Genomic DNA, 23,646 nt, shown 5'->3' on the forward strand with positions numbered 1-23,646 from the left:
GTAATTTTGTAGTAATTGAAAATAAAACACTATGCAAAAAAAAAAAAAAAGACATGCTAGGCATGATCGTGCATATGTATATCTCAGTTACTCCAGAGGCTGAGGCAGAGGATCACAAATTTGAGGTCAGCCTCAACAACTTGAGTCCCTGCCTCAGAATTTTTAAACAATTTTTTAAAAGGCATGGGGATGTAGATCAGTAGTAGAACACCCCTGGGTTCAATCTCCGGTATCCAAAAAAGAAAAGAAAAAGAAATTGGTTGCAATCTAAAAATTTCTCTTCAAATATGTTATCTAAATGTTGAAACAGCTATTCCCAACACAACTGCCAGATGTAAAGCACAGTCATTCTCATCCTTATCTCTAGTTGTCCCTTCCACTCTAGGGCAAATATGAATGAAAATCAAGGTAAACATTTGAAAATAGGGGTAGGCTAGTCTTAAGTTGAATTTGATTCCAGGAGTGTTCTAACAGATACATGGATATTTTTGAATTAGTGTAGAGCTGAAAAGACTAATCTCGGTATCCTTTATACAAATAACATCTCTTAATTGGGAACAGTCAAGAAGTGGAGACTGCCTACTGTGCTAGGCAATCCATGCTATTCTCTGAAGTTTTGATGGTTAAAAAACCTTTGTTTAGAGTTGAAGTCTCCTTGTAGTTCATACCCACTGATTCTGCTTCTCCCTGATGTGCCTGTGCATCTTTTGTACAACTAAAAATGAAATCTATATTTAGGTAGACTGAACACTTAATAAATTGCACTATATAATTTCCATACCATGGATCTTTTATTATGGAGTTAATTTAAGTTAACATTCAGGACAAATTTGGAGGTCTCATGCTATGAATTATGTATTCTAGGAGAAACTAGGTTGGTTTTGTTTTGCCAAAACAGGATTTTTGACCCAGGGCCTCAGTCATGCTAGGCATGACTATTGAACAATATACCCAGCTCAGAGAGAACCTTTTCTGGATGCAGGATAGAGGAATGGTATTTTGGGGCCCTGTTACTTTAGGACCAGCTAATGATGCCACTTACTCCCTCTGCCACAAGTCAGCAGCTCAGAGCCAGAACTACGTCTCTACCCTAAAATAATATTTTGTAAATATGGCCAGCTCCCCGCTGATCTAAAAGAATAGGTCCTTTCTCACACTCTTACCAGCAACCTAAATGAGTGATTAAAGCTTATTTATCAAAATTTGGCATTCATAAACCAAAATGGTCAAATTCAAGTTTTCTAAGGATTCTAACAAATTTTCTAAGATGTTTGCAATACAAAGGCTACGGCCAGCCTGGGTGTACGCTGATAGTTTGAATATCCAGTCTTGGAAGGAGACTTACAGTATCATTAGTGTTGTATGTATTTGACTTAGTTTTCACTTGATATTAATTTTGCTTTTAAATTAATTTAGTTTTCATGCAGATTTATTGTTTTGATATGAGCTGTTTGGCTTAAGTTCTCCAAAATATTAGACCATAAAGCTTGTGTTTAGTCGAGTGTTGTGGCATATACCTGTAATCCCAGCAATTTGGGAGTCTGAGGAGATCACAAGTTTGAGGCCAGCCTCAGCAACTTAGCAAGGCCCTGTCTCAAAGTAAAAAGAGCCGGGAATGTAGCTTAGTGGTACAGCACCCTTGGGTTCAGTCCCCAGCCTGCATTCAGATATAGATATATGCCACAAAAGGAGATTTCCATCAACAGTAAGCTATGTAAATGACAGTGGTCCTGTGAGATTGTATCACCTAGTGACTTAGCTATTTTAATTTGTGTAAGTACATTGGTGTTCACACAATGAACCTGCCTAAGGATGCATTTTTTTTAGACGTCCCCATCAAATAAGCACCTCATGACCATATTTGAAAAATGAACCATCTATTGCAAAAGCAGGTGTAGATGTAATAGAAAAGTGGCTCTATAAATGTGAAATGTGTTGTTACTGAATTTTGTGTTTGCATGGTGAACATCTTGCAATATATAATGGAAATGGAAAGCTACACAACTATTGTATAGAAATTGTTTTGTTTTGGTGCTGGGAATTGAACCAGAGAGACTCCCATATGCTAAACATTCACTCTACCACTGAGCTATAGCCCCCATTATTTTATAATATAAAATTGTTTTGTAATATAAAATCATTTCTATAATCTTGCTACAAATTGTTTACTTCTTTTCATCCCCCCCGCCCCACCTTTTTTTTCTTCAATACTGAGAATTGAATCCAGGGGTGCTCTACCACTGAGCTATATCCTCAGCCCTTTTTATTTATTATTTTGGGTCTCACTAAGTTGCTTAGGCTGGCATCAGTGTTGTGGTTCTCCTACCTCAGCCTCCTCAGTTATGAATGTGCACCACAGTGCCTGGCTTCACTCCAAGTATTGATTACTGAACTCACTGAGAACCTCTACTTGAAGTGACCCTGTGGTTAGAGTAGAGGAAAAATGTTAATACAATGTCTTAGATTGGTGGAACTTTTTAATCATGATACCCAATGTTGATATTATTGAGGCAAAACATGATTTTGCTGCATAAAAGCCTTGAGGGCTGTGGTTTGGCTTAGTGATGGAGTGCTTCCCTAGCATGTGTGAGGCACTGGGTTCCATCCTCAGCACCACATAAAATTAAATAAATAAAGGTATTGTGCCCATCTATAACTAAAATAATAATTTTTTTTAAAAAAAAGGTTGAAAGTGTTCTCTTAGAATTCTCTTAGAATCCCATTGAAGCCTAACAGCTTTAAGACAATTAAAAATGCACAAAAGATTTATGTATGAGGATATTCTTTAAAATGAGAATGTTAACAAAGTGAAAAGGGCAAGTTACAAAGAACATATTTCTTATTGTTTAATTTTTTGAGTTCTTTGTATACTCTGGATATTAGGGCTCTATCTGAAGTGTGAGGAGTAAAAATTTGTTCCCAAGATGTAGGCTCCCTATTTACCTCTTTTATTGTTTCTCTTGCTGAGAGAAAACTTTTCAGTTTAAGTAAGTCCCATTTGTTGATTTTTGTTATCAACTTTTGTGCTGTGGGTGTCCTATTAAGGAATTTGGAGCCCGACCCTACAATATGTAGATCGGAGCCAACTTTTTCTTCTATCAGACGCAGAGTCTCTGATTTGATATCTAGCTCCTTGATCCACTTTGAGTTAACTTTTGTGCATGGCGAGAGGAGGGGATTCAGTTTCATTTTGTTGCATATGGATTTCCAGTTTTCCCAGCACCATTTGTTGAAGATGCTATCCTCCCTCCATTGCATGCTTTTAGCTCCTTTATCAAATATAAGATAGTTGTAGCTTTGTGGATTAGTCTCTGTGTCCTCTATTCTGTACCATTGGTCCACCCTCCTGTTTTGGTACCAGTACCATGCTGTTTTTGTTACTATTGCTCTGTAATATAGTTTTTAAGTCTGGTTTCGCTATACCGCCTGATTCGCACTTCCTGCTTAGAATTGCTTTTGCTATTCTGGGTCTTTTATTTTTCCATATGAATTTCATGATTGCTTTATCCATTTCTACAAGAAATGCCATTGGGATTTTGATTGGCATTGCATTAAACCTATAGAGAACTTTTGGTAATATCGCCATTTTGATGATGTTAGTTCTGCCTATCCCTGAACAGGGTATATTTTTCCATCTTCTAAGATCTTCTTCTACTTCTCTTTTTAGGGTTTTGTAGTTTTCATTATATAAATCTTTCACCTCTTTTGTTAGGTTGATTCCCAAGTATTTTATTTTTTTTTTTTGAGGATATTGTGAATGGAGTGTTTTTCCTCATTTCCGTTTCAGAAGTTTTGTCGCTGATATACAGAAATGCCTTTGATTTATGCCTGTTGATTTTATATCCTGCCACTTTGCTGAATTCATTTATTAGTCAAAGAACATATTTCTAAAGAAGGTCCAGAGAATGGAAATGGGCTCATACCAAAGAAGGCAACTGTAGATCTAGAAGTCCTGTCTCTCAGATTCTCAATTTCCTAATTAAATCCTCATTGCCATTCTTCCATCCCAAAAGGAGTACAGAAAGAAAACAGACCAATAGAAATAGCAAGAGAAGGTGGACGGAGTTCAGGTGCTCCAAGTGTTGAGCATGCAGAGTGGTTTAAGAGGGCCAATAGGATTTTTTTTTTAAGTTGTCAAATTTTTTTTTATGTATATGTGGTGCTGAGGATCAAACCCAGTGCCTCAGACATGCTAGGCGGGTGCTCTACCACTTAGCTACAACCCCAGCTGGCCAATAGGATTTTTTTTTAAATATTTATTTTTTTAGTTTTAGGTGGACACTATATTTTATTTTTATGTGGTGCCGAGGATCGAACCCAGTGCCTCATCCATGCTAGGCGAGCACTCTACCACTGAGCCACAACCCCAGCCCCTAGGATTTTAATTCTGATAATCCGAAAAATTACTTTTTGACAATTGGAAGGAGTGGGACTTAAAAAGTATGTCTCCCCCTGAGGCTGCAAAAAGCCTTGCTACTTGAAGATTAGAAGTGAAGCAGATAAGGAACTGTATCTAAAGGGAAAAGAGTCATCATTCAACAGTTGATAGAAGTCTGGGAAACATCCAAATCAATCAGGGTGGCTATAGGTAACCTGAGCACGCTAAATCCTGACCCAAAGTGTGTGGGAGTGGGGGAGATAGGGTGAGGAGGGCGGGTACAAAACAAAATAGAGACCCACGTGCAGGCAAGGGTGGACAGACATCCAGAGCGCTTCCACTAGAAAGTTCTGACCTATCAGAGAAGTCCTGCTTGGCTGGAGAAAGACATCAAGCTATCAGAGCCTTATGCGCTTTGCAGTTAGGATCATCCCACTAACCTGTTATCCCATGAGTCTCAGGCAGCCTCCTGAAAATCTTGTAGTCTCTGCAGACTTTCACTGATTGCACTACATAAATAAGGATTCTGACCCAATTACCAGTTCTATTTCTCAATGTAAACGAGTCGTTCATCACATCCTGAGTTATTGTGATGTTGATCCCCTAGGAAGCTTATTAAGGAGGCTTTCCTTCTCCCTCACCATCTACTATACTGAGTTAAATGGCTTGGGAGGAGAGCAGAAAATTCTTGCTGTGGCAAGAGCCGAAACTGGAAGTTGGATGACCAAAATCCTTTGAGGCTCTGTGCCCCTAGAGGCTTAGTGTGTAGGCTTATTCAATAAATAAGACCATTTGGTTCGAAAATTTCAGTATCCGGAGAAAGTCAAGAGACCTAGTGGAATACAGTCAGGCTCAACTCTCCGGACCTCCTATAGGGACCCCTGCAGTTCCTGAGGCCAGGATGGACTCGAGTCTACCTCGGGCCTTGTTTTCGGAAGGTGGCCTCCAAGATACTTGCTTCCAGTGAGAACGGGAAGGGGTGTGAGGAAAATAAACGAGTACAGAGCTCTATCCAAACATTTGGAATGCTGATGGTTGAAGTTCACGCAAATACTCCACCCACAGGGCTGAACTGAAAAGTGCATTCAAGGACCAAAAGCCTGGTAAATGGCTGACACACTGGCGGGTGGAACCTCAGGGGGCCAATCAGAAACAAGGTTCCAATTACGTAATAAGATAGCCAGATTCTGATTGGGGTACTCACCAAGAGAAGGCGAGGCAGATTTCAATGAGCCAATCAGAAGCCAGATATCTGAATTTCTGGCTCGCCTCCTCAGGGGCGGGGCCAAGCCAAGTCCTGGCGCGCCCATCCAACCTTTGCCTTCTAGTAGTCTGCACTGACTGCGCGGCGAGGGTTGGAGGGAGGAGCCAATCAAAAGTCAGGGCTTACTGGGCTTAGAAGAGGGGTGGGCCGAAACGCTGCAACTCGGACCTCACCTGGTCTTGCTGCAGCAGCTGGAGCACTGGGCTGCGGAGAGTGGGTCCACCTCTGGACGTCGAATCGTGGTGGTGAGCAGAGGTGGGGAAAGCAAAGGTGAACCCCGGGTACTCCTGGGGAGGGTATCTCCGAGAACAGGCCGGCTCGCTGAGAGTCTGGGGCGGGGAGTCCTGTTCCTGGGACTCCTCCAGCCCCCTGCTCCACCTCATACTCGCTACATGACTGGTGGCAAGTCACCGTGCTCTATGGCTGGACCTCTTGGGAACGCAGAGGCAGAGCTGATATCCCAGAACCAAAGCGTGGCACCTGAGAAGCCCCCGAGGGGCCATCCCTCTTGAGACCCGTGTGGTGATTCCAGCACAGGGAAGGTGCACGCTGGAAACCATTTCTAATGCTCCCGTGGACCTTGCTTATATATTAACGCTGTGAACCTAACTTTTATTACCTCCTCCTCACCTAGTTTCCTGCCTCTTGGGTCAGCAGCCCCTCTGTATCCCGGTGAGCCACTGCTCTTTGTCTTACTTAGCAGCGAGACCCCCCAGAGCACCCAGTAGCGCATTATTATTATCTTTGAAAAAATTAAAAGTCTATAGAATCCCTGCTTTACTGTTTCTTGATTCCCTTGAAGGTATACAGCCTGTGAGCCTGTGGAGTAAAGGCAACCCCTGGTTCATTATTTAATATTAAATAAGGCACCCAGCTAGATGTTTGGGATACAATCCATGCTCTCCAATGATAGCAGGACACAGCAGAAGGGGTTGCAGAAGAAAGGTATTCGTAAGACGTGTTAAAGTAGAGTTCATTGGACTTTGTATCACTTTGGAAGGGAGGGAGAGAAAAGAATCGAAGATTGACTTTTGTTTTTTGTGTGGTATACCTTGCACAAAGTAGAGAGATTAAGGTCCAGATCCTCTGGTTGTGGGTCAAAGATTGTGAGATTCTGGCACAAACCTTGGGACTGGAAAACACTTGCTTCCTAAGATTTTTCAGGAGCTAAGCAAAAGTATTGTTGGTAGGAAATAAAGACCAACAACTTATAGAATTGGAAACCCCTTCCTTCTTCTCCACACACAGGGCACATTTGGTTAAGACAGACAGTCCTGGTGTTACATGCCTGTAATTCCAGCTACTTGGGCAGCTGAGGCAGGAGAACCAGAAGTTCAAGGCCAGCATCAGCAACTTAGCAAGACCCTGTCTCAAATAAAAAGAACTGGAGAAGCAGACTTGATCTGTGCCATTGGTTCCATGATTTTGAAGTCTTTTACATACAAGAAAAAGGGGAAATTTAATCTCAGGAAGAATTTTAGCAGCATAAGAATGTTAAAGCTAGAAAGGACCTTGAGAAAATTTGTGGCTAGTCCAAAGTTTCAAAGGTTAGGTAGCAGAGCTAGAGATAAAATATGACTTTTTAAAAATATTTTTTGGTTGTAGATGGACACACTATCTTTATTTTATTATGTGGTGCTGAGAATCCAACCTAGTGTTTCACACATGCTAGGCAAGTGCTCTGTCACTGACCTAAAATACGGCTTATTTTTTCAACTCAACAACTTTTTAGTACACAGACGTCTGCGGCGCTGAGTTTGATCCTCAGCACCACATACAAACAAAGATGTTGTGTCCGCCGAAAACTAAAAAATAAATATTTTAAAAAAATTCTCTCTCTCTCTAAAAAAAAAAAAAAAAGAAAGAAAGAAAAGTAAGCACAGAAGTGATTGTCAAGAATACAATAACAGGAAAAGAAAATCAACCAGTGCTACAGGGGGAATGCAGGTTTAGAGGAGGGAGAAATTTCTTTGCTGAAGGCCATTGCTGGGTGGTTAGCATTTGAGGTTTATACCCATGTTATCACTTCAATGTCAGGCTATAGTCTTGGTCCTGAGGTTAGGAGAGAGTTATGTACAAGAACCCTAGGACACATCCCTGAGTTTTATCTCCTTCCCCTCAGTAGAGTAAGCTGTGATAGAGCTGAAGTGATTAGACATTAATGGACATATGGTTTGTGTTGGGAAAACATATAACAGCAGCAGCACCCCAGAGAAAAACCCCAACATGGCGCCTAACGACCCTCTTTCTCCTCTTTTTTCTTTCACTGGCGCAAAACGTTCCCGCCGCGCCAATGTTCAAGTCCTGCGGGTGGGAAACCTTAGCCCCAATAAGAATTAACTTCTTGGGCTCCGGAACTGACATATGGAAGAGCTTGCCAATAAACGGGTGACCCATTATCTACCTCATCCCTGCCACCTCTCCTTAGGTCTATATAAACCCACAGCCTTTTGTAATAAAGCCAAACATCTCTGGTGATTTGCGTCGTGTGGTATCTTCCATTCCTAGTGCGGTGTGGCGTCTTACAGTTTGATTTTGGAAGTTCTCAGGAAGTCCTGAGATACACCCTTCCTTGTCCTAACCTATCTCTCACAAGGGCTAACCTTTTTTTTTTTTTTTTTAAGGTAAAGCTTTCATTGACAGTTTACATTTACTTAAGCTTACATTAACTTAACAGAGCTTACATTTATTTAAGCTTTAAGTGGAGGTTTGACAAATATATTCACTCATGTAATGAAAGTCTAGTCAAGATATAGGGCTGGGGGTGTAGTTCAGTGGTAGAACACTTGCCTACCATTGTGGATTTGGTCCCCAGTGATGTTAAAAATTAAAAAATTTAAAAAGTAAGATATAGAGGGGCTGGGATTGTAGCTCAGAAGTAGAGCGCCTGCCTGGCACGTGCAAGGCACTGGGTTCTATCCTCAGCACCACATAAAAATAAATGAATAAAATAAAGGTATTGTGTCCAACTACAACTAAAAAAATTTTTTTTAAGTAAGATATAGAACATTTTCTTCACAAAAAATTCCCTATAGCCAGGCACGATAACACATGCCTGTATTCCTAGCTACTTGGGAGGCTGAAGCAGATGGATAGCAAGTTGGAGACCCAGCCTCAACAACTTAGTGAGACCCTGTCTCAAATAATAAAAAAGGCTGGGCATGTAGCTCAGTGGTACCCCTGGGTTCAATCCCCAGTACCACATATACATGCACACACAAACTATATCCTAAAATGCAACTCACCCCAAGATGTTATCAATCATTGGCAACTTAGTAGGAAGGAAAGATTGGAATTGAACTATTTTGGGAAAAAAGGAAGGTAAAATTGTAAGAACCTTAAATATTTTGTTCCTAAGGATTTTCAGAAGTCCTGCACTGCCCTTCACATATATCTGATTGCTCAGGAAAGATGCCAGGTATGTGTAGCTGAGGATGGAATTGCCAACACTGAGAAAATAGTCTTCCCCACCCTATCTCAAATCATATTAAAAAACTCAATTGAAATCCATCTTCACAACAATATCTTCCTTAGATCATAGTAATTTCTCTTCCCTCTCAGTTTTTCCACCATACTTTTGACAGATACTCACTTCATAGATCATAAATTCAGACATAAATTTTTTATTTTCTGTAATTGGCCTTAATTTTTATCTTAAGTCCTTATTCCTCTTGGCCATAGGAAACGTTTTCTTTACAATTTAAGGTAACCTCAACCACTCAGTCATCTGGGTTTGTACTTGGTTAATTCAAGTTTTTTCCTTTGACATTCTATTCTTTTGTTACTTAACTGCCATCTAACTTATTCAGAGTTGTGTTTACACTTTTTGTTTAGTAAATCTGTGACTCCATAAATAGATGTTACAAAGCCCCTTACTCTCATCTTTCAGAAGGCCTTACATAATGCACATTGGTCCGTATTTTTTTTTATATTTGAAGTATGTGAAATAAGTCAGATGGTGACTCTTATAACAAACTGTGACTAGAAAAGATTGCTGTGCTTCAATTTAACTTTTAGCCCAAGACTGGTGGTAATGTAGTAAAGATTTCATGATCATGGGTCAACAATCTGGAGAGTTGACTTCTTACTGAAATTGACTGTGTAACTTGGGCAAGTCATTTAATCTCTTAGGACCTAAATTTCTCCTGTAAAGTTGGTGAGAGGAGAGAGATTGAACTGGATGATATCAAGGGGCTTTCCTGTCTTGTGTTCTGTCCTTATTCAGTTTAGAAGGTAAGTTTGAAAATAATTTATGGTACCATGGTTTTAATCGACTGCCAAAACATCTACTTTTTGATGTCATGCACTGATATGATTTTTAAACTTTAATTAATAATCAAAAGAAGTAATCATTTAAATAAATATCCTTATATTTATATCCCCTTTCTGGTTCTTGTTTTTACCCCAGACATAATGTCAAGTGGAGATGATGAGCAATCACAGGCTCTTGCCAAACCAACTTTCACTGAGGTACAAGCTTCTGCGGTAGTTGAATCAGTATTTGGGTTAAAAGTTTCTAAGATCCAACCACTTCCCAGTTATGATGACCAAAACTTTCACGTTCACATTTCAAAAATTAAAGATACTTCAGATGGCCCAATTGAATATGTTCTCAAAATAAGCAACACAGAAGCCAGCAAAAATCCAGACCTGATTGAAGTGCAGAATCACATCATCATGTTTCTGAAAGCAGCTGGATTTCCAACGGCCTCCGTGTGTCGCACTAAAGGAGACAACACAACCTCTCTTATGTCTGTAGGTAAGAGATGACTAACTTGTCAGCATGTCCCCTGTCCAGGCCCATTACATCATTTTGGCTACAGGTAGAAATACAGTATCAAAATCAGGATCATAATTCTAAGCATAGATGTGGTTATTTTTTCTAGTGGTTGGGGGAAGCTGCACAGTGGAAATTGGGTCTCCCAGTGGTAAGAGCTGGGATCTGGTATAGCATTTCTGCTTAGAAAGGCCCTGATGAATGATAACTACAGGGAAATCAGTAGAACATTTTAAAAATTGTATTCCACAAGATTTGTTTGTTTGTTTGTTTGTTTTAGTGCTGGGGATCAAATTCAGGGCCTCAGGCATGCTAGGCAAGCCTTCTACCACTGAGTTACTCCCCTCATCCCAATTAAATATTTTTATTCATTAGACTAGCTGCATATTTTGGTGCTATGGTATAGTAGAAAAAACAGAAGATTAGAAATCAGCATGTTGCCAGTTATGTCTTTACTGTATATGTGACATGGGCAGATGACTTACATTCCCAGGGCTTCAAGTCCTCATCTGTGAGACATAGTCCCTTTCATCTCTCAATGCTGAATGCGAAGAAGTATCTAATTCAACAAGCAGTACCTTGAAATCAATTTCTTGGAACTTTTTAAGGTTGGAAATCTTGACTATCTTTTTCTCTCTTGATTGTTCATTTATTCTTTCTTAATTTGCATTGCTCCAAACAACTGAGGACCAGTAGGGCCCCTGAGGATTAGAAGTTGTCCTGTATTACAAACAGGCTATACTGCAATTTGCCCCTGAAAAAGCCTGTGATTCTGGAATAGTCTTTTTTTTTTTTTCTTTTTTGGGGGTGGGGGAGTACCAGGGATTGAACTCAGGGGCACCCTACCACTGAGCCACATCCCCAGCCCTATTTTGTATTTTATTTAGAGACAGGGTCTCACTGAGTTGCTAAGCACCTTGCTTATGCTGAGGCTGGCTTTGAACTCGCAATCCTTCTACTTCAGCCTTCCAAGCAGCTGGGATTATAGACATGCGCCACTGTGCCCAGGAGGAATAGTCATTTGTTTATATTTCAGTTGTAAATTTATGAATGAGTGTGGTTTGGGGGCATGTGTTTACCAAACTAGGTAATTTCTGTTTAGAGCTAAGACTAGCAGAGTTAGAGCTATGCTTGTTGGTATGTGAATGGCCAATTCCAGTGTTAAGATTTGTCTTTCTACCTGCTTACTTTAATCCACTCAGCTCTGCCTCAGAATGCTGTGTTCAGTTAGCACATTTTTTTTTTATTACGCAGTTTTATTTCAGTAATAATTGCCAATGCAAACAACTTCTAATTAACTTTTTCAAAAAGAGTTGATAGGTTATATCATTCTATCCATCTAGATAGTGGCACTGAAATCAAAAGCTACTTGGTGAGGCTACTGACTTACCTCCCGGGAAAACCTATTGCTAAGATTCCTGTCAGCTCCCAGCTGTTATATGAAATTGGAAGGCTAGCTGCCAAATTGGACAAGGCTTTGGAGGTAAGATTTGGGGTTTTATTTTGTTTGTAAAGGATTTCTGTTTATTTATCTCACTTTCAAAATGAACTCAGGATCAGATTCTCTTTATATATGGGGCTCCTGAGGTGTCTTATGTAGAATCAGGGTCTTAGATGAATTAATCTTATATGAGCAAGGATACCTCCTTCCACCCAGATTCTCACTTTAATGACATATTGGCATCTAAATTTTTAGGAAGTCATGATATTCTTTATACTGCTCACTGAAAATAGTCTATACTAACAAAATGAAGCCTGAACTTTTCATCTAACTAAGCTATAATCTGCTGGAGCTCTGTGTGAAGCAGTAGCTAAGTTGTAAATGGATTAGAATGATAGTTTTGTCCTATAGAAACAATATGTTCGACAAATATTTTTCAGACCCAACCACAGAATGTCTTCATTTATTCAACAAACATTCACTAAGTTCTGGTTATACTGTAAAAAACCATCCCCGATCTTATTGACTTAAAACAATAATTATTTATTTCTCATGATTCTGTGGGTTGACCAGGCAGCTCTTCTCTGCTTAGTGTGATTGGGGGGTTACTCGTGTAGCTAGATTCCACTGGGAGTACAATTGGGGAGCTTTAGTTCTTCTCCATGTGTCCTCTTCTTGTCATATGATGTCTCATCCTTCAGGATGGCTGGAACATCCTTATGGCATGGCTACTGGCTTCTAAAAGAGAAAGTTCCAAGAGGGCATGCACCAGTTTACACATGCTTATCAAGTCTCTGCTTCTGTCATGCTAGCTTATGTCCCATTGCCCAAGCAGGTGACATGGCTAATACTAACGTCAACTGGAGAAGCTATATAAGGGCATGAACCAGGAGACATAGTTCATAGGGGACCACTCGGATAATAGTCTTCCACATATGGTATTATAATTACTTGTTTCATTTTTGTGCTTCCTGTACATATGCTTCATAAGAAGCAGTGAACTTCGGTGAACTTCTTAAGAAAAGTGTGTGTGTTTTATTTATGTATCTTTTATCCATTGTGTCTAGCAGTGTCAAATACATACATAGCAGGAATTCAAGAAAAAATAAAAAGAAAAGTAACATCTGAACTGGTGATGTGAATCAGTCAGGTAGAGAAAAGGAAGATGGACATGCTGGCAGAAGGAAAGAGTCCATGACAAATCATGGCATACAATGACACCACATCTCTTTTAACATTTCTTTTTCTTTCCTTTTTTTTTTGGTATCAGGGATTGAACTGAGCCTCATCCCAGCCCTTTTTTGTATTTTATTTATTTATTTAGAGACAAGGTCTCATTAAGTTGCTTAGCACCTCACTAAATTTCTGAGGCTGACTTTGAACTTGCGATCCTCCTGCCTCAGACTCCAGAGCTGCTGGGATTACAGGCCTGCACCACTAAATCCAGCCTAACATTTCTTATAGTGTAGGTCTGAGGTAATGAACTTCTTTAGTTAAATTATTTTTTATATGCGGTGCTAGGGATCAAACTTAGGTCTTGAGCATGCGCAGCAAGTACTCTACCACTGAGCTAAACTCAGCCCCACTTATAATTTTGAAAGATATTTTTATTAGGTATACACTTTAAGGTTGAGAATCTTTTTGTATTCTGGTTTTGCTTTTTGTTTTTTTGGGGTTTTTTTGAGATGGGGAGCAATTACCAGGGATTGAACCCAGAGGCACTTAACCACTGAGCTGCATCCCCAGCACCTTTTATTTTTTTATTTTGAAACAGGGTTTTGCCAGGTTGCTTAGGACCTCATTAAGTTGCTGAGACTGGCTTTGAGCTTGTGATTCTCCTGCCTCCTTGTGATCTTCTCAAGCTGCTGACATTATAGGTGTGCACCACCATGCCCATCTTTCTTTTAGTATTTTAAAGACATTGCTCTACTTTTTTCTTACTTGCATTATTTTCAACAAGAAATTTGCTGTCAGATTTTTCCTCTGAACAAAATGTGTCTCGTGTGTTTGTGTGTGCGTGTGTGTGACTGCTTTTAAAACTTTTTTTTAATATTTATTTTTTAGTTTTAGGTGGACACAATATCTTTATTTTTTATTTTCATGTGGTATTGAGGATCAAACCCAGTGCCTCACACATGCCAGATGGGCGTGCTACCACTTGAGCCACATCCCCAGCCCTGCTTTTAAAATTTTATCTTTAGTTTTGAGCATTTGGTTAGGATTAGATTTTGTGTAGCTTTCTTTGTGCTTCTTATGCTTGATGTTCACTGAACAACCTTGAGTAGATTCAGTAAGTTGTTTGAAAGCAGTTTGATCTTCTTGAGTCTTGCTTACATACCTTATAGGTGGGACCAGGGTTGGGTTTATTCTAGGAATGGTTATCCCCATTGTAATACAAGACCTTTCTCAGTCCTCTACCATTGTCCTTTGGACTGTGATGTTTTCTTTTCCAGTTGGGAGGTTTCCAGCCCTGCGTGTATGTCAAGCCTTATCCCTTATATTTCTTTCAGGTGGTTCTTTCCCTGATCTTGAGCAGTTTCCTCATACTCATATGTGGATCATACACCAATTGCCAAATTCTCCAAGGAGACCTGCTACAGATCTCTGGAGTTCTCTCTCTGCGCTTTCTGATCTCTGGTAAACTGTCCTGCATTCTCTAGCCATCTTGTTCTTCCTGGAATCTGAGTTCTACCTCCTCAAACCAGTGAGCTCTCGGAACTCCACCTGGCTCTCACTTCTCTGCACCATGTCCTCTGCAGGAAAGGAGCAGGGTCAGACTCAGCTTATTTGTCTTTCATCTCTCAAGTATCCGAGTACTTCATTGCCTAATGTCAAATGACTTAAAAGCTAGTATTTCAGATATTTTGTTCAGGGTTTAGACTCAGTCCCTGTTACTCCTCTTGATGAGACATCGAAGTCCATGTTATGTAGTCTAAATAGTATTCTTTTATTCAATTACCTCAAAATAGAAATAACCTTTATTTCCTCTGGTTAAAAAAACCCTTTAGTGATTCATTGCTTAAAGAAAACAAATAAAAATACAAAGAAAACTCAAGTTACCAGCTGGGCACGGTGGCACACTCTTAAAATCCCAGCGGCTTGGGAGGTTGAGGTAGGAGGATTACAAGTTCAAAGCCAGCCTGAGCAAAAGTGAAGCACTAAGCAAGTCAGTGAGACCTTGCCTCTAAATAAAATACAAAATATGGCTGGGGATGTGCCGCAGTCTGGCTGGGCACAATTCAGGAGCCACTTGTCAAAAGAAACTAACCTTATTTTTAGAACCACACATGCCAAACAAAACAGCTCCTCAGGAAAAACCCTCAGAGCCCAACTGCCACCACCGGCTTCCCACAAGCCTCTCAACCTTCCCCACTCCTCCTGCTCTTGAGGCCGATTGGCTGGGTTGCGTGGGCGGAGCCAAAAAAGTCCCCCAGTGAGCAGCTCCATGGTCTGAAAGGGCAGGGAAACAGCCCAATGAGCATCACCGCAGAGGAGCCAATCAGCTAGAAGTTGCTGGGGCCGCTGTGAGCCAATCATCAGCTGGCAGTCTGAAAGTTTGCTGGGGCCCCTTCGGCTGTGGCTCTCAACATCTCCCCCTCTCTGTTTAAACAACAAGCATGTGGGTTAGGGACCGTGCCTGCCTTAGGTTGTCCAATAGTACATATGGTTCTTACCCGTTATCGGATGAGCTGACCTCAAGGCGTAAGCCTCCTGTCTTAGGTTGGTACCATTGCAATTGGATCTTATCCGTCATTGACTACCGGTCCAGTATACAGCCACACCTGTAGATAGGTCTTTGTATCAGTGGGGGGGTGAGGTTCTTTGCCTCACCTCTGTTGGTCCCCAAATTTTAGCTGAACGACCATGACAAGCAGAAGGGAGGAAGATACACCAAGCCAATTGACGGTTCCTTTTGGAAAAATTGTACCACTGATGACATCATCAGCAAAAATACCCCAACACTACCACAAGTCAATGCACCAACAGATAGTTCACAATGCATACAGGTGAGTTCACAATGCATACAAGTGACTCATAGTCCAGGCAAGTTCTGCAAGCACATAAACAGACCCCCGACTCCAGACAATCACTGGGTCAGGACTTGGTTAATCTCTCTGGAATCCAAATTGGATGCTGTTCTCCCTGTGGAAACACACAAACAGACCCCCGACTCCAGACAATTACTGGGTCAGGACCTTTCCATTGTCCTGTTAGAATATCCTTCCAAAGTACCTTGGGCTTATGTACATTTTTTGGACACATATGCCTTTCCGCAGCACTAAGTCCTGATGAATCCAAATTTAAAAAGTTCAGAGTAAAAAGGGTTATTTTAAGTTTATCTTTGGGGAATATATACTGCTTCCCAATTACCTCTTTTTGCTTTAATAAGTACATTTTAATAGTTTGATGAGCTCTTTCAACTATGCCTTGTCCCTGTGGATTGTATGGGATTCCTGTTATATGAGTAATGCCAAATGATGAGCAAAATTGTTTAAAAGAGGTAGAAGTATAACCAGGGGCATTAGCTGTTTTTAACTGTTTTGGAACGCCCACAGTGGCAAAATTTTGTAAGCAATGAGCTATAATATCTTTAGTTTTTTCTCCGGCATGAAGGGAGCCCATCAAAAATCCAGAAGAAGTATCAACTGTAACATGCAAATATTTTGATTTTCCAAATTCTGTCAAGTGTATGACGTCCATCTGCCAAATATGGTTAGGTATCAGTCCTCTAGGATTGACTCCAAGATTAACTTGTGCTAAAAAGGTCACACAATTTTGACATTGTTTTATTATTTGTCTAGCTTTTTCCTTAGTTATTTTAAAATGCTTTTGTAAAGTATTAGCATTGACATGGAACTTTTTATGAAAATTTGTAGCTTCTTCTAGTGTAGAGAAAATATGTATGTCATGTGTAGTTTTATCTGCTAAATCATTGCCCAAACTAAGGGCTCCAGGCAATCCTGTATGTGCCCTGATATGTCCTATAAAGAATGGATCTTTTCTGACCCAGATTAGACTTTGTATAGTGGAAAGCAAAGAGAAAACAGTAGAGGAAGGGGAAATCCTACCAGTATCTTCAAGGGATACTATAGCATTAACTATATACTGACTATCAGAAAATAAATTAAATACAGAATCTTTAAACATCACAAAAGCTTGTAATACTGCATTAAGCTCTACCTTTGAGCTGATTTGGGTATTAAAAATGTGAAAGTTTGATCAGGTGTAACTATTGCTGCTGTACCATTATTTGACCCATCAGTGAATATATTTGGAGCATTCATGATAGGTGTTTTTCTTGTCATTTTTGGAAAAATTACAGGATGCAATAACCAAAAAAACAATAAAGGATTAGATGGTAAGTGGTTATCAAATGAAACATTAGATTTGCACATGATTATTGCCCAAGTATTTAACTCATTAGCTAACTCATCAATTTGATCCATAGTATATGAAGTAATAATTTTATTGGGAGAAATTCCAAACACTCTCTTTGCTGTTTTTATTCCTTTGAGTATTAATTGTCCTACAGCCTCAGGATACCTAGTAAGAATAGTGTTAGGAGAATAAGATAAATGTATCCATAATAATGGACCTTCTTACCAAAATACTCCTGTAGGAATATTTTTGTTGGTAGTACAATAAATAATAAAGGCAAACTTATATCAATTCTATCCAAATGCATATTTTCCATATATGTTTCAATGATTATTAATGCCTTTCTTGCTTCAGGCGTTAACATTTGGGATGAATTTGGATCTGATGGACCTTTTAGGATATCAAATAAAGGTCCCAACTCTCCTGTTGGTATACCTAGATAAGGCCTTATCCAATTTATGTCTCCTAATAACTTTTGAAAGTCATTAAGTGATTTGAGTTGATCTACTCGTATTTGAATTTTTGGTGGACGGACCATGGTTGAGGATAATAGAACTCCTAAATAATTAATTGGAAAATTTAATTTTACTTTATCTATTGCTATCTCTAGATTATAATTTTTTAATAAGTTTGTAAGTGTGGTATAACATTCCAGCAATGTGTTTTTATCTTTGTGTGCTAATAATACATCATCCATATAGTGAAATATTTGTAGTTCAGGATTTTGATTTCTAAGTGGCTGGATTACTTTGTTAACATAAATTTGACACATAGTTGGGCTGTTAGCCATCCCTTGAGGGAGTACTTTCCATTCATATCTCTGATCAGGACCTTCATGATTCAGTGCAGGGATAGTAAATGCAAAACGTGGACTATCCTCAGGATGAATTGGAATTGAAAAAAAACAATCTTTAATATCTATAACTAAAACATACCAGGTTTTTGGCAAAGCAGACAACTGAGGAATCCCTGATTGAGCAGGTCCCATAATAACCATCTCATTATTAATGGCTCTTAAATCTTGCAATAATCTCCATTTACCAGATTTCTTTTTGATGACAAAAATGGGAGTATTATGGGGAGATACAGAAGGTTGTATAAGTCCTTCTGCTAATTGTTGTTTGACCAGGTCATGGGCTGCTTGTATCTTTTCTTTAGTCAGGGGCCACTGAGGAACCCACACTGGTCTTTCTGATTTCCAAGTAATTTTTATTGTTCAGTGGCCCTTTCTGAAAATCCAGCCCATGTCTTCCTGTTCCTTGATCTATTTGTATTGGTGCTGCTATACCTTGTTCTTGTTTTTCTAATCTTTTTCCTTTCCTAAAACCTTGTCTAGTCATAATAGTGGGTGCATTTTGGTTGATGTTATTTGTTAATGTCAAACCTAATTGATCTAGGACATCTCGTCCCCATAAATTTATGGGAAGATGATCCAATACATATGGCTGTATAGTTCCTTCACATCCTTCAGGATCCTTCCAATCTAATACCATTGCACTTCTATGGGGATTAGTCGCCACTCCTAGGCCTCGAAGCGTTTGAGTGGCTTGTTGTAATGGCCAATGTTTTGGCCATTCTTGACGAGAGATGATGCTAAGGTCTGCACCTGTATCCAGTAGCCCATTAAATTCATGTCCTTGAATATTTAGTTTTAGCATGGGGTGAGAATCTAAATTTAAAGACAGCATAGCCCAATCTACACCTGTGGAGCCTAATCCCTTGGAACCTCTTTCTACAGCATGACTGGAAAATTTATCATGTAGGCTTGGTATTATTAGTAACTATGCTATTCTATCTCCTGGTGAAATTACTGATATACCCTTTGGAGAACTGGCTATAATTTTTATTTCACCTTCATAATCGGGATCAATTACCCCAGGACTTATCATAAGTCCTTTTAGAGTAGAAGAGCTGCATCCCAATAATAAGCCTACTGTTCCTTTGGGAAGAGGTCCTTTTACCCCTGTGGGAATGATTTGATCTCCCATCTCTGTAGTTAGTACTGATCTGGCGGAGGCACAGATATCCAACCCTGTGCTCCGTCTGGTTTGTCTGATGAGGGATCTGATGGACAATGTGTCCTGGGCACTACCCTGATGGGGTTGCTGGGTTCTTCCAGTGCCCTGTATATTTGTGGTCTTGGGCCCCGGAGCATTGGGTCCCCCTGTCCATTTTTTGGCAATGGAGCCCGATGCATTTCTCCACGATATCATGGATAAACACCTGGTCCTTGTTTGTTTTTTGATAATGGAGTACCCTCTATGGTGGTTTGAGAACGGCATTCATTAGCCCAATGTCTCCCTCTACGGCATTGTGGGCAAATACCCAGTATTCTACTCCTTTGATACCTAGTTTTGTTAAACCCTCCTCCTATGGGGCAATTCCTTTTAAAATGTCCTGTTTGTTCACAATTGTAGCATGTTCTTGGCCTGGCATCTAAAGCCTGTTTTACTGCAGCTGCCACAATTTGCCCTTGTTCATTAATGTCTCTGGCATCTAAAGCCTGTTTTACTGCAGCTGCCATGACTTGCTCTTGTTCATTAATGTCTCTACATAATTTAATATATGTGTTTAAATCTTCATGTTTCCATGGTCTAATGATATCTCTGCACCAACGATTCGCTTGCTCATAAGCCAGGTGTTTTAGTAATGGCATTGCTTGTTCTGTATTCCCAAAAACTCTGGTAGCTGTTTGAATAAGCCTATCTACAAATTCAGCATAAGGTTCATTAGCTCCTTGTATTACCTTAGATAATTGACCTTGTAAACCTCCATGTCCTTGTAAAGTCTTCCATGCCCTAACCGCCTCTGCAGCAATTTGTGCGTATACACCAGGATCATATGCAATTTGTTGCTGCTGATCCTCATAAGGTCCCTTTCCTAACAACATATCTAGATTTCTCTGAGGATAACCAGCTGCTGCATTTCGCCTAGCCATCTCCTTGCAAAATTCCTCATTGGCAACCTTCCATAACAGGTATTGTCCTCCATTTAGCACAGCTTTACACATATTAGCCCAATCTGCTGGTGTCATGTTCAAGTTGTTAATGGATTCGACCAAGCTTATAGTGAAGGGTGCTTGAGGACCATAGGTTGTTACAGCCTCTTTTAGTTGCTTCACTGTTTTGAAATTTAAAGCATAGTGAATTCGCTGCCCTCCTACCTCAAATACAGGGCATGTTAATATTTGAGATCCTGTCTCAGGATCCCAACTATCAACTGTGGGGGTTGGGGGCCTCCCAGCATATGGAGGTGGCCTTGTTAGTTGGACATTTACATCCTCTGGTGATAGAAAGGTGTGAGTAGCAGTCTCCTGTAGAGGTGGCGCTGTTGGTTGGACACTTACGCCCTCTGGTGATAGAAAGTTGTTAGTAGCAGTCTCCTGTTGTAACTTTCCCCCTGATGGCTTTTTCTGCTCTAAGCTTTCTTCCTCTGTCTTTGTCTGAACTGAAGGCTTTGGACTAAGCAAACCAGATACGAAAGTCCACAATGGCAATGTGCCAACTGGCAGAGTCCCTGGGCTGTTCTTTTCTGTTCTTTTTAAATCTTCACCATGATGGTTCCATTGTGATATATTCAACAACTCCTCCTCAAAAAGCCATGGGCTACATTTTTGTATTGTATCAATGTATGCCCTGACTGCTCTTGATTTTACTGGGATGCCTCCTTCCTCTAACAATTTACTTAACACTCTTTCGGTTTGTTTTTTACTAATTTCTGATCCCATATTTCTACTATAATACAACCCAACAAGATGACGCCAAACAAAACCGAGACAGAATGAAATAAAAATGGAACAACAAAAAATCATTATAGCCTTTCTATCCTCCTGAAATGTGCATCCGTCCTTTCTCCCTATCTGTTCCTCAGATGTAAATAGTTTTTTCCTCAGATGTGAGCGGTTTTTCTTCCGTCTCACTCATCTCCAGGGACAGGCAACTTAAAACAAAAGTGAAACAAAACAAAAGAGGAATCTTAAAATGGCTACCCATCCTCTCGCCCTGCCCTCAGGGGCGAGCAGTTTACCTTATCACTTACCCTCAGTCGCTCCCCATACGGGCCACCAAATGCCGCAGTCTGGCTGGGCACAATTCAGGAGCCACTTGTCAAAAGAAACTAACTTTATTTTTAGAACCACACACGCCAAACAAAACAGCTCCTCAGGAAAAACCCTCAGAGCCCAACTGCCACCACCGGCTTCCCACAAGCCTCTCAACCTCCCCCACTCCTCCTGCTCTTGAGGCCGATTGGCTGGGTCGCATGGGCGGAGCCAAAAACGTCCCCCAGTGAGCAGCTCCATGGTCTGAAAGGGCAGGGAAACAGCCCAATGAGCATCACCGCAGAGGAGCCAATCAGCTAGAAGTTGCTGGGGCCGCTGTGAGCCAATCATCAGCTGGCAGTCTGAAAGGGTGGGGAAACAGCTCAATGAGCATCACCTCAGAGGAGCCAATCAGCTAGAAGTTGCTGGGGCCGCTGTGAGCCAATCATCAGCTGGCAGTCTGAAAGTTTGCTGGGGCCCCTTCGGCTGTGTCTCTCAACAGGGATGTGGCTCAGTGGTCAAGTGCCCCCAAGTTCAATATCCGGTATCCCCAGCCCCCCAAAAATCAAGTTACCAGTAATCTCATCATACAGAGATATACTCAGTGGACCATTTATTCCATAATCTAGGAACACTTAGCCCACAATTTAGTAAATGTTTGTAAGCTGACAGACCTTTTTTTGTTGCCCTCTGTTCATTTATTCAATGAAACTTTACTGAGCCATGCATAGCTTTGGGTGGTAAACACATTAAGCATTTTAATTGAAGTAGTTTCAGTTAAGTTTGAGTAAATCCATTTGTAAATATTCATTAAAATGTCCATTTGAGGGGCTGGGAATGTGGCTCTGTGGTAGAGTACTTGCCTAGCATGCCTAAGTTCCTGGGTTCAATCCTCAGCACCATCAAAAAAAAAAAAAAAAAAGTCCATTTGGGAATATTAGTATAATTTAGATATTAATATCTAGTTCTATTTGAATGTATTTTAGGAGATTTTCTGCATTTATTAATGGTATTTAGAAAAACCTTTGAAATGCTTATAATGCTCAGTAAATTCTATTATCTTCAGATATTTGAGCTACTAAATGAACTATTTAAAATGAATATCTAAACAGATTTTTTTTCTTTTGTACCAGGGATTGAACCCAGGGGTGCTTAACCACTGGGCCCCATCCTCAGCCCTTTTTGTTTTTTATTTAGAGACAGGGTCTTGTTGAGTTGCTTAGGGCCTTGTTAAGTTGCTGAGGCTGGCTTTGAACTTGCAATCCTCCTGCCTCGGGCTCCTGAGCTGATAGGACTATAGGCATGTGCCACACAGCCTGCCAGGTTTCTTATCATTTAAAATAAATAAATTTTATTGTGTATATTTATGTATACAACAAGTTGTAAGATACATATATGATAAAATGGTTACTGTAATAAAACAAATTAATGTATATGACTCCTCACATAATTATTCCTCCTGCCATGACAAGAGCAGCTACAATCTACTCAGCAAAAATCCTAAATACAGTACAATGAACATGGAAGCATAGGTGTCCTCACAAGATGGTGGTCTTATTTCCTTTGAGCATATACCCAGGAGAGGGATTGCTGGCTCATAGGGAAGTTCTGTTTTTAATTTCTTTAGGAACCTGTTTTCACAGCTGCATCAATCTACATTCCTACCAGCAGTATGCAAGGGCTCCCTTTTCTCCACAGCTTCCCAATACTTGTTTTCTCTTCTTTTTTTTTTCTTCCCACAGTGTCAGAATCTATTAAGTAAGAGTGAAATCCATTGTTTTTGATAATAGCTATCCTAACAGGTGGAGGAAATGTTTCACAGTGGTTTGATTTGCATTTCCCTGAGGATTAGTGATGGTGAGCACCTTTTCATGTACCTGTTGACCATTTTTATGTCATGTTTGAATAAATATCTATTTGAGTCCTTTGCCCATTAAAAAAAAAATGGTTATATGTTTTCTTGCTATGAGTTGTAGGAGTATTTTATAAATCTTTAATATTAACCCCTTATCTGACACATGGTTTGCAAATATTTTTTTCCCAAACTGTAAGTTGCCTTTTCAGCTTGTTATCTTTTTCTTTCCTGTGTAGAAAGTTTTAAATTTGATATAATCCCATATATTTATTTCTACTTTTGTAGTTTGAGTTTTGGGTATAATATCTAAGAAGTCATTGTCAAGGCTGTTGACAAGGAATTTTTCCCCTGTTTTCTTCCAGGAACTTTATGGGTTCAGGTCTGACATTTACATATATATTTTCATTTTAATTGATTTCTGTATATGATATATGGGCCCAATTCCGTTATTTTGCATGTAGATGTCTAATTTTCCCAGCACCATTTTTTGAAGAGACTATCCTTTCCCTATTA

At 40.0% G+C, this 23,646-nt stretch overlaps 1 protein-coding gene across 7 annotated transcripts in view; it reads left to right on the forward strand.

The window, feature by feature from the left end:
- The first annotated feature begins 5,713 nt into the window (after window positions 1-5,713).
- The window catches only part of Hykk (hydroxylysine kinase), a 31,035-nt gene continuing 13,102 nt past the window's right edge, over window positions 5,714-23,646 (forward strand). Inside the window, exons 1-5 of one of the 7 annotated variants that reach the window (XM_058573748.1) lie at window positions 5,714-5,912; window positions 10,051-10,112; window positions 10,225-10,401; window positions 11,763-11,902; window positions 15,715-15,867. In XM_058573748.1, coding sequence (XP_058429731.1) covers window positions 10,320-10,401; window positions 11,763-11,902; window positions 15,715-15,867 — 375 coding nt within the window. In that variant the 5' untranslated portion in view covers window positions 5,714-5,912; window positions 10,051-10,112; window positions 10,225-10,319. Of the gene's footprint in view, window positions 5,913-10,050; window positions 10,402-11,762; window positions 11,903-15,714; window positions 15,868-23,646 lie in introns of all 7 variants that reach the window. The other 6 variants (XM_058573746.1, XM_058573747.1, XM_058573744.1 and 3 more) reach the window with 6 other exon arrangements.

The sequence above is a fragment of the Marmota monax genome, unplaced genomic scaffold (genome assembly GCF_021218885.2).
Source record: "Marmota monax isolate L192 unplaced genomic scaffold, Marmota_monax_Labrador192_F-V1.1 WCK01_AAM20220418_F8-fsc00111, whole genome shotgun sequence".
Lineage (NCBI taxonomy): Eukaryota > Metazoa > Chordata > Mammalia > Rodentia > Sciuridae > Marmota > Marmota monax.